The 13714-nt window shown below is 33.8% G+C and overlaps 1 protein-coding gene across 8 annotated transcripts in view; it reads right to left on the bottom strand.

The window, feature by feature from the left end:
* DIAPH2 (diaphanous related formin 2) overlaps positions 1–13714 on the bottom strand; it is a 971442-nt gene that overhangs the window by 877366 nt on the left and 80362 nt on the right. For 6 of the 8 annotated variants that reach the window (XM_053201431.1, XM_053201434.1, XM_027053563.2 and 3 more), the window contains 2 exons: positions 7641–7745; positions 2646–2666 (listed from right to left, as the gene is read on the bottom strand). In XM_053201431.1, coding sequence (XP_053057406.1) covers positions 2646–2666; positions 7641–7745 — 126 coding nt within the window. The remainder of the gene's footprint in view (positions 1–2645; positions 2667–7640; positions 7746–13714) is intronic. The other 2 variants (XM_027053564.2, XM_053201433.1) reach the window with 1 other exon arrangement.

The following is a 13714-nucleotide window of genomic DNA, read 5'->3' as shown; positions in this document are numbered from 1 at the left end:
GAGCCATTTGAAAGGTTTAAAGGGAATCAGATGATCTGTGGTAACTGTAAAACATGCATGGGCAGGGTGAGAGAACTAAGACTAGGAGACTATTTAGGGGGCTATGGCAATTACAGGTGTGTTTAACAATGAATCTAAACTAAAGGAGCAACAGTGTGAGTAATCAGGGAAGAGAGTTGAGAATTATCTAAGAGAAATAATCAACAGAACTTCAACTCCACTGGATATGAAGAAATCAGTAATATTTCATAAGTGCTGGCATAAGCCATGCAGAGACCAAGCTAGCTTCAACCCACATTAAAATAAACTCAAGATTCCTTTATATCCCCACCCCCCTATATTTAACCCCATCCCCCTATGCCTAGCCTCCAGTTTAATAAAGGTCCTCACTGATCCATACACAAGTATCCTAGGTAGCCCTTGAAACAAATATCTCTCTATCCTAATCCAGTATTTCAAAGTGTGCTCTGTAGCCTACCTTAACAGGATCTCCTGTGGTGCTTGATAAAGATGCCAAGTTCTTGGCCCTATCCTAGACCCCTGAGGGACAAAATATGTATTTTTATGTGCTTTCAAGTTTGAGAACCACTGGCCTAATCCAGCCTATCTACTACTATCAAATTTATTTTTCTTAAACCCTGTTTTCCTCATGTCACTTTCTTATTCAAACTAATTTCTAAATCTTCTACCTGGACTTCAAGATCCTCTTTCAACTTGATTTTTCAATCTTTTCAATGTAAATATACATTCTTTGCTTGAACAAAGTCAACTTCATTTCTTGCTTCCCTCTTCTCTGTCTCCTGCCCACACAATTTGGTTCTTTCTCTAGGCCTTTGCATTGAATATTATTTACGCAATCTGAGAGCTTCTCCATTGTCTCATCTCCCATATCAAATCCTAGCCATCACAACTAACAATTCCTAAAAGCTCAGCTTAAGTCCAGAAATTTGCATGGAGTTTTCTCCAATTATTTTACCTCTACTTCTCTCTTCTGCTTGTGAATTCCTACTACACTTAAAATCGGTATGCACAATTTAAGAATCGATTATTTCCACATATATTACTAAAACTATAAGGTCTTATCCTTATTTTCTAGTCATCAATGAACCTAACACAGTTCTTGGCACATGATAAGCACTAAAGAAAGATTTGCTGATGTTTGAAATTACCCCAAAAGATTGATGGCTCCCCCCCCCCGGATGGCACATAAATTAAAAAAGGAAAAAAAAGGGGGGCAGCTGGGTGGCTCAGTTGGTGAAGTGACCGACTTCAGCTCAAGTCATGATTTCGCAGTTCGTGAGGGGCCCCGTGGCAGGTTCTGTGCTGATAGCTCAGAGCCTGGAGCCTGCTTCAGATTCTGTCTCCCTCTCTCTCTACCCCTCCCCCACTAATGCTTGTTCGTGCTCGCTCTCTCTCTCTCTCTCTCTCTCTCTCTCTCTCTCTCTCCTCAAAAATAAACATTAAATTTTTTTTAAAAAAAGAAACAAAAAAAAGACTAGGGGCACCTTGGGTGGCTCAGTCAGTTAAGCGTCTGACTCTTGATTTAGGCTTAGGTCATGATCTCAGGGTCACAAGATGGAGCCCCATGTCAGGCTCCACTCTGGGCATAGAGCCTGCTTAAGATTCTTTCTCTCCCTCCCTCTCTCTCCCTCTACTGTTCACTTGCTGTCTTGGAAGGAAGGAAGGAAGGAAGGAAGGAAGGAAGGAAGGAAGGAAGGAAGGAGAGAAAGAAAGAAGGAAAGAAAGAAAGATAGAAAGAAAGAAAGAAAGAAAGAAAGAAAGAAAGAAAGAAAGAAAGAAAGAAAGAAACTAAATCAATTTTTAAAAGCAAACAAATATTAAATACATTCACTATTCTGAATACCATGGTACCTAATAATGTTAAAGATAATGTCTCCTGCCCTGTTCCCTAAATACAGACTGCTTAGTCATTAAGACAAGGTACTTACAAATACCTCGCAATTACAATACAGATCATTTTTGATGTATTATGTAATTATGGAAATGAAATACAATGCCCTGAATATAAAATCTCTAAAATACAGCAATAGAAAGAACCTTAAAAAATAATGTAAGCCAATCACTTCAATTTAGCCATTTAATAACTGAACCTCAAAAATATTACATGACTTGCCCAAGGCCACACATCCAATTAGTAGCATCTAACAGAGACAAAGACCTAGCCCTCTTGACTGCACATCAAAGGTTGTTTTCATTACACTACGTGGTCATTGACACCAAATCAAAGTGAGATACTTTAATAAGAATTCCTGCTAGCATAAACCAACCTACCATCCTGAGATGGCATCCTGCTCTCCTGAGAACTGAGGTGAAACACCCAATTTCATCAGACTCATAAAAACAGAATCATAAAAATCATAAACACAGACACAACTCTAACAAAAAGTAAAACCTTATAAGACAAAATATACAAAGTATATTCAAATTCTAAAACATGTTCCAAAACCACAGGAAAAATACTTACCATGCCTAAATTCTCATCACCTGATCTTTATCATCTTACTACTTTGGTAAAATATACTCCAAAAGAAGAACCAAACATATAGAATGCTATAAGCAAAAATTGCTCAATTCCCAAAAGCACAAATGCATATCTAAGGGTAAAACACATCTTTTGTACTCACCGTAACTTTACTTCCAACTATCTGCATGCAGTAGTCAACGGAGAGTAGTTACAGTGTAAAAGAAACAAAAAACAAACAGCAACAGTTATTAGTAATCAGAAGCTTTTCACAAAAGTGTTTAGCAAATTAGTAAATAGCTAACTCTATGTACACTTTAATACTTCAGATCTAGAGTCTAAAACAAATATACCAGTATTAATTTCTACCATATTTCAAAAATGTGTGAAGTCTCGAAATAAGGATTCCTAAATAATTACTACTGTTTGAAGATGTTTTTAAAAATGTACTGCAATGGGCATATATAAGCTAAATATCAAGTAACATAAAATTAAGTGCATCCAGGCATCAGATATTTTACCAGCCCACAGTCACTCAAAAAACATATCAACAGAAAATTGAATTTTTTTCCAAATAATGCTTTTTTTTCCTTGTTATAATGGATATAATATTAAGGTTGAAACAAGGTGTTTTAGGATATAAATGTTGCATTTAAAGCCATGCATCAAGTTAAGAAATGAATTGTAGGTTGAAAACTGGAGCATTTTATATCGTTATGATTTTAAGGTTTATAATATTGCTTTATAGTATACTTGAAAATTACAAAGAAGAGATTGCTTATAATTCTAATTTTCTAGGCCATCCTAGCATTTGTAATATAATAATATAATATAATTAATATAATATAATATAATGACATAGAAGCAGTTTATATCTAAACGTGCATATATTCATAAGGATAAAACAGTTCAAAAAACAGAAACTTTGAGCTTTCCTAATAGATAAGAGATAGAATTTCTGAGAGGCAGGATGGTGTTTAAGAAACCAAGAACTGAAATCATACTTCTGAACATAATTTTATGCCAAAACCCTAATATAAATCAAATCATTGTTATCAGAGTCCTACACTTAAATGTCCAAAGCAATGTCCAAAAAAGAACTAATTAATCCACAATAAAACCTTTAATCTGATAGCAGTTATTATCAATATGTGTTCTATTTTCCAGCTAGTACTTTAAAAAGAAAACTAAAATATTATTGAAATCCTAATAAGAGCCCTAAATTGAACAGGATACTACAAAACACAAGAAGATAATGACAGTATCCAAGCAAATTATTTCAGAGGAATCCATGAATCTCCAAATAGAGAAGAGCTTTCTTAAATATTCATTCAACAGAATATTTACAGACACTGATTATTTAGTTGAATAAAAGCCTCTTTGGTGCCATTAACAGTCTTCTGAATTGAAAGATATGCTATTGACCTAAATTATTTCCTCTGACCAAAAAGAGATTTTATCTGTCCCTTGTTTATTTAACACAGACATGAGACTAAAGAATACAAGCCTGTATTAACAGTTAAGGCAGGTGTATACTCAATGAAATAACCAGAATATAGCCTATTAATAATTCATTATGGTTGAAAAATCCTTGCATTTAGCTAAAGCACATACAGCAAACAGATTAGATTGGACAAGGAAAGCTAAAAGAAACTGGTCTGGTCAGTTTGACTTCAATTGTTTCACCTGAGAAAGAAAATATCTGCTAATGGCAAAAGCAAAATGGTAATACATGTATACACACACACACACACACACACACAGATATACTGCAATTTTCAACTGCTTATTTCATGGGTCAATCTAAAAATTCTATAGATGTATTGGGTATCACTATTTTAAATCATTTCCTATTGAGATTTTTATTTAATCAGTAATACCTCTCAAGGGGTCATGTGATTTAAAAATGTGATTTTACATATTTTAAAATCTCAATTTCAAAGACTGTAATTTAAGTTATAAATAAACTAGTTTTTTAATATTCTAATAATGACATTGGCTTTTGGCAAACTAATGTTAGGATTTCAGTGACTAAATTTTCCTCATAAATGTCAATAAAGGCTATTAAGATAGAACATACAAGATCCCATAAATCACTGGTATATTGTGCCTCTTTCAGTATTATGAATGGGTAGGACAAGGTCTGCAATATTAACAAAGCTTGGTTTTCTGTTTCTGAAAATACATGCTGGTGTTTTGAAAAATATAAATTCTTCCAGATTGTTTGTGGCCAAATTATCTCTATGTTACAACTACCATAGGTCAGGTCCATAACCACACTTGCTATAATGAGCAAATAAGTCCAGCCTGTGCAGAGAACAGGTTCTTCTGCACTCCCTTATTTAAAGTCCATTCATCACTGATAGGTAATCAAGCCACTTTTTCCTTTAACATTCACATAATTTAATATTCTCTATTATGGAAGTTTAACAAGAAAAAAACTAAACTAAGCAGTAGTTTGCATCATTATCTTTTAATTTCCTATATATTTTTACTCCATGCTTATTTTAGCAAAGAACATAACAAAACACTGTCATTTGCTTTAGAAATGGGTTTTGAGCACATACCTGTATATTAGTTTCATCTTGCTTTACTGTCCTTACCCAGGAACTCAGGAGAATGATGGACATTTCTTACTGAGCCCATATTTTGTTTTTCAACTCTATGCAAAATGACTAATGCAGGTGGTAAAGAAGGAAACATATAATTTATGTTTAAATTTAACTACAATTCCCACATGTTCCACATGTGACTATAAAACATTCTCCATCAGGAACACTAGCTCTTAACTTTCTTTTTACTTCAAGATTTAAGTTTTGACTACTTATGAAGGATTCTCATAAGGAAGTGGTTATAATGATATGTACTTTAAATGAAGAAAAATTTTTCATCAGTGTATCAATATAGTGAAAAAGCAAAAAAAAGTAGAAGATATACAAAGCATGTCTAAAGCCTAGTGAAAGACAGCAAGATGGAAACTTTGGTTACACAAAGTTAAACAGCCATACATTAGGCTACAGTTTCTGCAAATATTATGGTCATGATCATGAAGAGGTCAAAAGATAAGAGGATTGTTTGTCACTGAATGGTATCCTTCTCATCTTCAAAATAAAATTACATGAGCGATATTATTTGTTGTAACAACAGAAAACACAGTACTAATTGACATCTCCCCAAGGTCAGAAAGCTTTAAAACATGTTTATCAATAGGCTTTCTTTCATCATAATATTTGGCCCACAAAAAATATTAGGAAATGAAATGTATAACCTTGAAACTCTAGTGAAAGTGCTATATGATGGCAGGTGCTCATATGTATGTTCAATTAAACAAATAAGGGTCATATACTAAATAGTTATAGTACTGATTTTGAGGCTAATGTCTTAAAAAGAATGTTCGTGTCTTTTGAGAAACATTCAATTTCCATCTTTCAAATAAAGCAATTCAAGACAGCTTATCTAACATTTACCCAAATTTTAGCATTTTGATGTGAAAAATGAGTATATAACCTAAAGTGTACCTGTCTTTGGCCAGTTAAAGAGGAAACAATATGGGAAAAAATGAAATCAAGTTCCACATAGAGTAAAAATCAAAAGGTTAAGGAATAAGAGCTTCATATAATCTTCATTATATTCAGTCCCACTTAAATAAAAACAACAAATGATCCAGAGACACTAACAAAATTTTATCATTAAAAACACACGATTATTCATGTATTATCATCTGTACCTTGCACTCAGATTTAGTTACATAGATTTACTAGTGTATTTGCCTTTAGGTGTTTAAAAATATAACACGAAATGTGCACCCTGCATTTCCTAAAGCATTTTACTGTGAACAATAACTTGAGTACAAAAATGAGAAGAGATTCATCAGAATTTCAAAGTAAAACCCTATGCATCACCTAATTCTATTGAAAACAATGCTCATGGCAAATTTCACTTATCACTTGAAACATATTTCTGCCCTTGGATACCAGAAGCAAATTAAAAAACATGCTGTTGCTCTGCTCTGGTAGAGCAGCATTCAGATTTAGCTTGCTTAAACTACAACATGGAATCAATACAATTGTAGAATTCAGAGCAAAATGCATCAGTAATTGCCACTGCAATTACTGCACTGAAATAGCAGTAACAGGATAGCCAAATAACTTTACAACATACTTTCCAATGAGGAACTATTTTCTTCACTGGTCAATTTCTTAAACTCAAAATATGTATTTTTAAGTGTAAATGTATGTGTGTGTATTATTTATATATATCCACATAATATACATACCACATACATAAAATCATTGTGTATAATATGTGGTATAGGTGTGTGTGCATATATACACAGTGATTTTATGACCTCTAGTTGTATAAAGCTTTTTACTTATAGAAATGTAAAAGATACGTTTCACCATTTCAAAAATACATTATTTTCTTACAAAAAGAAATCAAACCTGAAGTCTATTTTCGGAAGCACCTTAGGAAGTGGAACAAAGCCACATATTCCATTAAAACACTAATGTTTTTCCTGAAGAAAACAAGTCTTTCCAAATAACTCTACTTTCAAGTCTTCAAACTCAGAGATGTGATTAAAGCTCCAATTAAGCACCCTCTTTTATATTAAACTAAGCTGTACAATAACAATTATGAGGTAGTTAATATAGATAGCATCACATAAAATAATTAGCATCACATAAAATAATGAAAAAAAACTAAAACAGCATTATTAAAAATATTGATCAAAATTTCCTGCAGGGAGAAACCAGACATGACGCTTTAATGTAAACTTAGTTAAAACTCGTGAATAGACTATGTTTGTGTCTTCTCCCTCAAAATTTTCATATAACCAACAGTATATTTAGTGGAACACCTACAAATTGCTCTCAATTTTTAGGAAGTGCATAAAACCACTGCCCCAAAAGTCACTGGATTAACTCACAGCCTTCTATCCTTGGTCTGCATTGTCTTAAATAATAGAAGTCTCTCAAATTAGAAAAAATTTTGAAACAGGGCATATACTAAACGTGTAAAAATACATGTATAAGGTTTTTCTGAATAGTCTATATATAGAGTATACTGAGGCAAGAACTTGAAGACCTGGGGTTGGTTTCTTTTTAAGCAGATAATGCTGACCTCATTACGGGAACACCAGGAAAATGCCACTACTTACAGATTTGGCAGTAGCAGAAATATACTGGACAACCATCTCACGCTTGGTGGTAAAATCTTTGTTTCGTAAAGGAGCTTTCCGTTCTTCATTAAGGTTCATGTCCTCCTGTTATAAAGAACATCTATTGTAAACATTAACACATTTCTGCTTAAGTTGCAAAAATTATTAATAAATATTAATATTCTCTTTTAAAATAGTCATGCTGTGGCTGACAAGAAGGATCACTTTGGTGGATCTCTCACTATTATTTTTCACTCTAGATACCGTAACACTGTATAAATTTTACCACATATTCATGGCTCCTATCTCTACCTATTCAACGAATGAGCAGAAATAATAAATATTTTTAAACTATTCCAGAGAATAAATCGACAGTTTTATAGCATAGATCATACAACCTTGGCACAACTATTAATTTACACGGATAGCAAAAATAAACAAACACTTTACTATTTGGCATATGCTCCCTTAGGATCACTATTATCCAGAAGAGCAAATATGATTTTTAAACTGACAGGAAATATAGATCTATAATATGCCACTGAAGAAACATCCTTCAGAAGTTGCTGGATTTGGAAAGCAAAAAAAAAAAAAAAAAAAAAAAAAAAAATCAGAAATATAATCAGCTGTGTTTGGATGACAAAAATCACTCATCACTCATTGGAGAAAAAAATACTCATTTACAAGAATACATTGTTTTGAAGTTCAATAAGTTTTTTTTTTTAGGTGTAATAAGGTGGTTTTATTAAAGCACCAGGACAGGGGTGCTTGGGTGAAGTTCAATAAGCTTTAGTTTAGCTGGGAGTCTTTATTTTGTGATACATACACATATAACGTTTTCACTATGCAAATTACTTTTCTTCATTTTGAAACTCATATTAACCCTTGCAACATAATAAGACACTTTTGAGGGGTCACAAAATCAAGTTGGAAATGACAATGCTTCAAAAAGCAATATCAGATGAAAGGAAACTTACAGAATGGGTGAAAATATTTCCAAATCACGTGTCTGATAAGGGACTTGTATCCAGAATATATAAAGAACTCTAAAAATCAACAATAAAAAGACAACCCAACTACAGATGAGCAAAGGATTTGAATAGATGTCCCTCTCAAAAAGATATACAATGGCCAGTAAGCACATGATGTTCAACATTATTATTCATTAGAGAAATGCAAATCAATACCACAATGAGATACCACCTCACTCCCACTAGGATGGCTAGTATACAGAAAGATAATAATAACAAACATTGGTAAGGATATGGTGAAACTGGAACCCTCACACATTGCTGGTAAGAATGTGAAATGATGCAGCCACTTTGGATAATAGTCTAGCAGTTCCTCAAAAAGTTATGCAAAAAGTTACCTCATGACCCAGCTCATACCCAAAAGAAATAAAAACGTATGCCGACACCAGAACTTGTATATGAATGTTCATAGCAGCAGGATTAAAGGGTAGAAACAATCCAAATTTCCATCAAGTGATGAATGGATAACGAAAGTGGTATGTCCAGTCATAAAGAAGAACGAAGTACTGATAAATGCTATAGCATGATGGAACCTTGAAATCACATAATGCTGAGTGAAAAAAGCCAGTCACAAAAGACCACATATTGTATGATTTCCATTTATACTAAATGCCCAGAATTGGCAAATCTATAGAGACAGAAAACAGATTAGTAGTTGTTAGGGGCAGAGGAGAGGGAATAAGAGTACTGGGGTGTGACTGCTGATAGGTATGGTGTGTTTTTTTTTTTTTTTGGAGTGATAAAAATGTTCTAAAATTGTTTGATGGTTTCACAACAATTTAGTTTGAATATACTAAAAAATACACTGAACTATGTATTTTAAGACAATGATTTTATGGTATGTGAGTCATATTTCAACTTTAAAAAATAAGTACATTTATCACTTTATTTTCTTAATGCTGGCTATTAATATTTTTTAATCATGGAAAGTAATGGGCACTAAAAATATCAACATTATTTTTTTTAATTTATTCATCTCTTTTGAGAGCAAGAGGACATACTAGTGAGCAGGGGAGGGGCAGAGAGAGAGAGGGAGAGAGAATCCCAAGCAGGCTCCGTGCTGTCAGAACAGAACCTGATGCAGGGCTCGATCTCACTAACCACAAGATCATGACCCAAGCGGAAACCAAGAGTCAGACACTTAAACGCCCAGGCACCCCAATATTAACATTATTTTTAAAACTCATATAAGGAGCCATGAAAAGAAATCAAACTGCATCTATGTATAGAATGGTAACTTCACTGACAGCAAAAGTCTCTTGATCTATATTTGCATGCATTGCAGTGACTCCTATGATTTGTTCAAGGTCAATACTTAATACATTTTATTTATATGTACATAGGATTCTTCTTCCTAAACACCTGTATCACTAACTCTACCCCTATCTTTCCTATCTTATCTCCTTATTTCTCATTTGTATATTTTCCTTCTTAATGACTTACTTGAAAACAGAAGACATCTTTTTCCTCTCTCTCACAGACTAGATTTAGCATTGTAGAGTCAAAGTAGAATCACAGTAAAAGGCTGGATAGCACTTTTAATGTAGTCCACAGATGCTCTGAGTTGACTTCAACTAACAGAGAACCTACCACCTCACAGGCAGCCCATTCCATATTAGGGAAGTGTAATTTTTCCAACTTTTTTTTTTTGGAAGACTAAATGTAAAACATGTACAATGAAACAGAATAGTAAGTTAAAGTGGCAGAACTGTATCATCATTCTTTCTTTTCTACTTTCTAAATATTGAATCAATTATTTACTGGACAAGTGCCATGCACCAAGGACTATGCTACAGGAGTGCAAATTGAAAGACAGCTTGTATCCACAAATTAAATGAGTTATTTATGAAGCACTTAAAACAATGCCTGATACTTAATAAATGCCTATTTGTTAAATAAATAAAAATAAATAATTCATGGTCCAGTAGGGAAAATAGATATGCAAACAGAGGCACATATTTTCACAGAGGCACATGTATGATAGTTTTGGAACACAGAGGATAGATGGAAAGATCAGAAAAGTCTTTACCAGGATTTGGGTCTTAAAGGATAAGAAAAATATTAGTGAAGGCAAGGAGACTAGCTAGGAAACCACAGTGGTCTTCTGTTCTATTTGGCTGCTCAACAGCATTTAATTTTAATACATCTTCCCAGTGTCATTCCCACCTAAGCAAGAAAGAATCCATAAAAACTACATCTGCCAGATTGCCTTATAACTAGAATACAGACATGTGGCTTAGTTTCCGCCAATGAAATGCATTTCTAGGATGTGTGGATTCAAAAGTAAACTATGTAAGGAAGCAGGCCACAAGTAAGTGCCATTTTGCTGGCATGGGTGGAAATAAGAGGTGATATGGTTATGGTAGTGTGGGCAGCATCTGCATGTTTTTCATGACAGTTTGACCAGGTGGTTCCAGGGTGGCAACAGCTCCTTCACTGAACTCTCTATTTCAGCTGTGTGGTTCTGGATGTTATTCCTGTAATATTATCTGAAGCTTGTCTCTACAACCCTCCTGATTCAAGAGCTATTTAATAGGTTTTATAGTTATATATAACTAGTCAGAAAAGATTCTCTTATATTCTATAACATAGGCTACTGAAGTAATTCATGAGACTAGCGATAAGAGTCTGAATTAAGAGAGACAGTAGTCAGTCTGGACAGAGGTTAATAAATTCAAAAACCATGTAAATAGTATTTGGAGGCATCATTCTCTCCTTAAAGCTAAGGTATACCTACCTACCTGCTTCAACTTATCTTCATGTGACATGGCTTACCATCCATATTTATTTTTCTCAAGTACTCTGTAGTTTGATAAATACAAGGAAGAAAAGGACTACTACCTCCATCATCTTCAAATACTTTACCTCTATTAATTCAGCCTCTGATTTTATGACCTTATTGGCAAGCACATCATTCTGCTGACTCATAGTATGTTTCCATCAAAACCCCTAAGCACTGTTCACAAATGCTAGGCTAGGTTTCTACTGCCTCAAAACATTCTGGTTAAATTACAGTATCCTACAAATGTGGTTAGCATGAATCTGCATACCCTAAGTAGAATCAACTCTGGAATGCTAACAAGATTGAGTGTATCTGTACGCCTCACAGCCAGGCCTAAGAATGTGGCAGTACCACCTTCAGCACTCTCTAGGTAGAGAGTTGGCTCTCCTTCCAGTGATGTTTCTACATTATAATGTGCCTCCATTAAATTTTTAATGGCCTATAGTGCTAATATCATGCCATCAGAGTAAAATCATGGAGATAAGCATGACAATAAAGGGAATATGAGATTATATGCCTCAGAAGAGTTCTATCAAGTTAAAGTATGGTCATGAACACTAAGCTTGCTGTATATTAACTACCCTTCAAAGAATACTAGATTTTAGTGTTATCATCACCTCTCTAGTCTCATTTTTTACCAGTTTTCATCTTACCCCTGTATTTTAATAATACAATATTGGCTGTAATTTTTCTACATATACTATGCTATTATACATTTCCATTACTCTGTTCATGATGCTGTTCTCTCTGCCTAGAATGCTGCCATCTTCATCATCCTATTAATCCTCTATTAACCCTCACCCCATCTCAACCCACTCCATCCCACCCAAATCCTTATCTAACTCTTATCCTTTTGATTCACCTTCAAATTTCCCCCTGAAACACCTCACTGAGAAATGACTATCTGCATTCTAGTCTTCCATATTAATTCCTGTATTACTAGCACTTAAATTGAAACTATCTGATAAGTCCATCTTTTCTAAACTCTAAGCTAGCTTGAGGGCAGAATCTGGGTCTTTTTTACCTTTTTCTTATAGAGAGGAGGGAAAAGGACTGAGGGAGGAAGGGAGACAAAGGAAGAGAGAGAAAATGAATCTTAAGCAGGCTCCACGTTGAAGGGCCCAACATGGGGCTTGATCCCACAACACTGGGATCATGACCTGAGCCAAAACCAAGAGTCAAATGTTAAACCAACTGAGCCACACAGGTGCACCCCCTTTTTTATCTTTAGACTCCCAGAAAAAAGTATAGTTCCTGGAATTCTCTAAGCATTTAATAAATGTTGAATCGGTGTGAACCTTTTCTCTAAATATTTTAATTTGCTTTACAGCCATCAGCAATTTTTATATCTATAAATTTGCTGCATAAGTTGACTGAGAATAGGTACCATTCATATGAGCAGAGAAGACCATAAAGACTCATTTTATTCTTATAGAAATAAGAACCATACTGCTAATCAGGCAGCTAATATTTCCAAATCATTAACTCTAACTTTATAATACAATCATTAAACAGAGCAATAATCATAATTCAATATTAATTGTAAACAATATAACTGAATGTGAAACTCTTCTAAACACACTAGTTCTTACAGTACTTCAAAACACAAAAGCAAGCTTTCAGTATGTTTAACATTTAGTTACTACTTCTATAATACATGAGAATATAGTATTTTGTAGTTTCAAAAAACATTGTTTGCAGTCTAAATAACTGACCATTTACAATATTTTTAAAGCCATATTTGTAAACAATAAACCAATTTTTCTCCTTCCATATATGCCATGATGCAATGTTCACACTGTATGTAAATTCATGTCCTCAGAAAATAAACATATTTTTAAAGTTATTACTGGGGAGCCATATGAGAATAAAGTCAAATCAGAAGGTTAAAAGTTGAACCACCTCCCTATTCATTTTTGTTCATTCATTTATCCATTCATTCATTCTCTCTCACTCTCCTCCCATCCCCTCTCACTCTCCCTCTATCCCCTCATAAATGTTTAAATGAGTAACAACATAATGTTTAAAACTTTCTTATCTTCCAAGACTATTTTTTTCTTAACTCTTCCACTGATTTCTATTTTGCATTATGAGAAGTAAACGTCAACTTTTTATGTTTTCACATCTTTTTCCTTCCTTCTATAGATTTGCTATAAATTTCGATATATTTTCTATAAACTGTTTCTGTTTCTGCAATATGTCTTCATGCCAGTTTAAGGCTGAATTTTCCACTTGCTGTTTTAAAATCTGAACTTGACTAC

Source organism: Acinonyx jubatus, chromosome X, assembly GCF_027475565.1.
Source record: "Acinonyx jubatus isolate Ajub_Pintada_27869175 chromosome X, VMU_Ajub_asm_v1.0, whole genome shotgun sequence".
Classification (NCBI taxonomy): domain Eukaryota; kingdom Metazoa; phylum Chordata; class Mammalia; order Carnivora; family Felidae; genus Acinonyx; species Acinonyx jubatus.
This window is presented reverse-complemented; position numbering and strand designations above follow the sequence as displayed.